At 45.9% G+C, this 3,483-nt stretch overlaps 1 protein-coding gene across 1 annotated transcript; it reads left to right on the top strand.

The window, feature by feature from the left end:
• Positions 1-820: 820 nt before the first annotated feature.
• LOC147459471 (rosmarinate synthase-like) lies at positions 821-2,416 on the top strand. The gene is made up of 2 exons (XM_086509844.1): positions 821-1,405; positions 1,532-2,416. Exons 1-2 carry the CDS (start codon positions 836-838, stop codon positions 2,414-2,416), a joined length of 1,455 nt encoding a protein of 484 aa, XP_086365970.1. The 5' UTR covers positions 821-835.
• Positions 2,417-3,483: the final 1,067 nt, after the last annotated feature.

The raw sequence follows: 3,483 nt of genomic DNA, 5'->3' as shown, positions 1-3,483 counted from the left end.
AGAGCCACACACACACACACACACACACACACACACAGAGCCATGAGAGAGCCGAGAGAGAGAGAGAGAGAGAGAGAGAGAGAGAGAGAGAGAGAGAGAGAGAGAGAGAGATGCCAACAAGGGAGAGATAGACAAAATGTGATGTGTCCTATGGATGTATATATAAGGGTTGACACACACATACACACACGCACACACATATCTATATACACAATTGGGTACGTACACACCTACTCACATGTTTGACTTGAAAATATGTATAAGAATGACCCCTTGGTAAGAGTGAACGAGACCCGATGGAGTCGGGTCGCGTGAGCTCGTGGTAGTGATGGTGACACTTCTGCGTGTATGTGTATAAAGGTATATGTGGACTGCATTGGTCGTACTATTATATAGATAATAGACCCTGAAGCCTAATACTTTCTCGCATAGCCTATAGACTATATAACACCCACTAGCTGCTGTACAGAGACTCCCCCCAAATTCAAGCAGCCAAAATTCAAGCACAAGAAGATTTAGAGATTTTCTCATGTAGGAAAAGGGAGACTTTTTCAGTGTTTTTCATACAATGCATAACATCATGAGCATCTGCTCGGGAGGCACCGCATACCTAGCTAGGTACGATTGGGAGCGGGGACCACCGGGCCGACGGTCCCCTGCGCCGAATCGTACCTAGCTAGGTATGCCGTGCCTCCCTCACAGAAGCTCATGGTGTTGAGTTAAGTCATAATGTGGGAATTATTGTGAGAATCTGTCCAAAACTTCTTGTGAAGCAGCCAAAATGTCAGTTCCAATCTTAAGCGAAGCCCTAGTGCTCTCATGGGATCCAGTCAGGATGATCAACTCCGTGACAACGCAGCCCTGCAGTTCCACTGCCACCCTAGAACTCTCAACTGCAGACCTTGTCTTGGATTACTACAACTCGGTTCTTCTGTTCTACGACTTAGGGCAAGCCAGCACGCTGGCATCACCGCCCGGCTCTGCTCTGCAGAGGATTGCCACTGAGGCTGTCATGCGACTGGAACGCTCTCTTCAAGAAATGCTCGCTCATTATCCCTGCGCTGCGGGCTTAGTGGTGTTCAATGACTCCTCCAGCCGGTTGGAGGTGAGATATCCCATGGCTACTAGCAATGACTCTCAGTCTCACATCTCCAGCAATGGCTATAAGGCCGGGACTGATCATGCGACCGGCCCTTTATCCCGCGTTCCTCATGATAAAGCTGTCCATCATGAGAATCCTGCTGGCTATGGAGTGCCATTTCATGTTGCTCATGCCAATGTTTCCGTCACCGACCTCGGTGATGTGACGATCCCGCAGCCGGCGTTGGATGTGCTTTACCCTAGGAAGCCCAGAGCTCAGCTTGACAGCAAAGGTCATCCACTCCCTCGCTTCTTATGGCTTTTCAGGTAATTTTCCGCCCATTTGTGAAATCTCCATGGAGGAAAAAGATTCATTCGTTCTGATTAATTAGGGCATAATCTTCTTGCATATTGCTTATATTCCTTGAATTAATGTGCTGAATATGCTTCGCAGATAACTACCTTCAAATGTGGTGGCTTTACTATTGGACATACATGTAGCCATGCCTATGCTGACGGCTACACAAGCGCCGCTTTCCTGCAGAATCTATGCTCCTTTGCAAGAGGAGCAGGTCTTGCAAACTCTCTTCATCCTACAGTACCATCACGGAGAGCGGTAATCAGTGCAAGAGAGCCCCCTTCATTGACTTCGCCACCCAGATACATCCAAGCCCGGAAGCGAACAGAGCACCCGGAAGGAACAAAACACCTTCACTCTTATGGGGTTGCAACTCGATTTAGGTTTACCATGGATTCTCTGGAGTCTTTGAGGAGGAGCGTTCCAAAGCCCTGCTCACGCAACCGAGCTTTGGTAGCCCTTCTGTGGACCGCCTTTGCGAGAGTGATCCTTAATGTGCACAGGCTGCCAGGGAATCATGAGCTGGATCTGCGGGTTCCCATGAACTTGAGGACAAGGGGACTCAACGAGGGATACATGGGGAATGCCTTGTGTCACTTGAATGTGGTTGCAACATTGCAGCTATGTGAGAACTCGTTGTCTTATGTGGTGGGCAAGATGAAGAAGGTTCTGGACAACTTAGATTTAATGGAGAGTGCGCAATCGATGGTGGACTACGTGGAGCTGCAGGTTAGAGAAGGGCGAACTCCGTTCATACTAGTAGGCTTAGGCATGACTTCTCTTGTGGGCTTGCCTTTCTACGATACAGATTCTGGGTGGGGAGCTCCGACATATCTGGGCCGTCCTAGTGAACAGCTTAGCCACATGTGCATCATCTTGGATCATCCGATAGCTGGAGCGTGGAACGCTTTGGTGGTGTTTGCATCTCCTGAAGAGCGTGCTTGTTTTCAAGAGAGCATCGCAGACTACATTAGCTAAGCATGTACATTTATCATTCCTGTAATTTTGCTCATTCTTCATTTTTTGTAATTCTTGTCTTCTTTTTTTTCCTTTTTTTTGAGAAAACAGGAATTGGTATTAAAAGGGTGGAGTATTACAACAGTGCCTCACAGGAGGGAAGAGAGGCGTCCCAACAAATTACAAAGCCAAACAAGAATAAATCATTCTAAGTCTATCAGGGGAGTAAAAAGACAGCATGGTTGCCAACTTTTCAATCTTAAGTTTTGTTGAAGAGACTTGAGAGGCTGACATAATACATCTATTGCTATTTTGGATTTTTGACTGCTAGTCTTTTGAGCTCCATGGAGAATACAATAGAGTTATCAGTGAACTGATTTTGAAAAATTGCTTCATTCCTTTGTGTCCAGCAAGCCCATAAGTACTCCATTCTCCACAGATTCCATAAAGGGATGTCAAAGCCTATGACATTCTCCCAGGAGGATTTCTTTGACTATAAGGGGGTGAGGGTGAAGGCTAGAGCAACAGTACTGCAGCATCTAAAGCTTTGATTGGCATTGCATCCAAAGAAAATGTGGGGTAGGTCTTCTACTGCTTGGCATCTTTTGCACTTCCCATCTCCAATTTTAACTTTAAGGGCTCTCACCCCAGTCTATACACCTTGGTGGAGAATAGACCAAGCGGTATGCAAAGCTCCATACACATTTGAACCTGTAAATCCATTGTCTTGAATTCCATTGTAAAATCCATTTTCTGTTCAGATTTTTTCTTAAAGCTTTATCAAAATTCTAAATCATGGTGTAGCTGGTGATGGCTTTCTAGGCCCATTCTTCTAGCTTCCCATGCTTGGTTCTAGATACCCCTTCCAGTTGGAGCAGGGTTTTAAGTTCAAGAATCCTATTCTAAAGCTCAGAACAACATCCAGAGGAAAAATTAGTGCTATTAGACAGCATTTCAGCTGATACGCATTCACCATTCACATACAGGTCATACCAGCTTTGGAAGCCAGCTTTAAAGCATTTATGGGCCTTAATATTAAGCTTTCTTCCACTTTTCTTAGGGATGCACCCAATCCAAATAGAGTCCTG

The sequence above is a fragment of the Adiantum capillus-veneris genome, chromosome 4, assembly GCF_014529385.1.
Source record: "Adiantum capillus-veneris isolate H3 chromosome 4, ASM1452938v2, whole genome shotgun sequence".
Lineage (NCBI taxonomy): Eukaryota > Viridiplantae > Streptophyta > Polypodiopsida > Polypodiales > Pteridaceae > Adiantum > Adiantum capillus-veneris.
This window is presented reverse-complemented; position numbering and strand designations above follow the sequence as displayed.

Excerpts from the sequence above, each read along its gene's own strand:
- LOC147459471 (XM_086509844.1), top strand. The coding sequence starts at position 836 with ATGATCAACTCCGTGACAACGCAGCCCTGCAGTTCCACTGCCACCCTA. Across the intron at positions 1,406-1,531 it reads CTCGCTTCTTATGGCTTTTC|CAGATAACTACCTTCAAATG; the intron begins AGGTAATTTTCC and ends GAATATGCTTCG.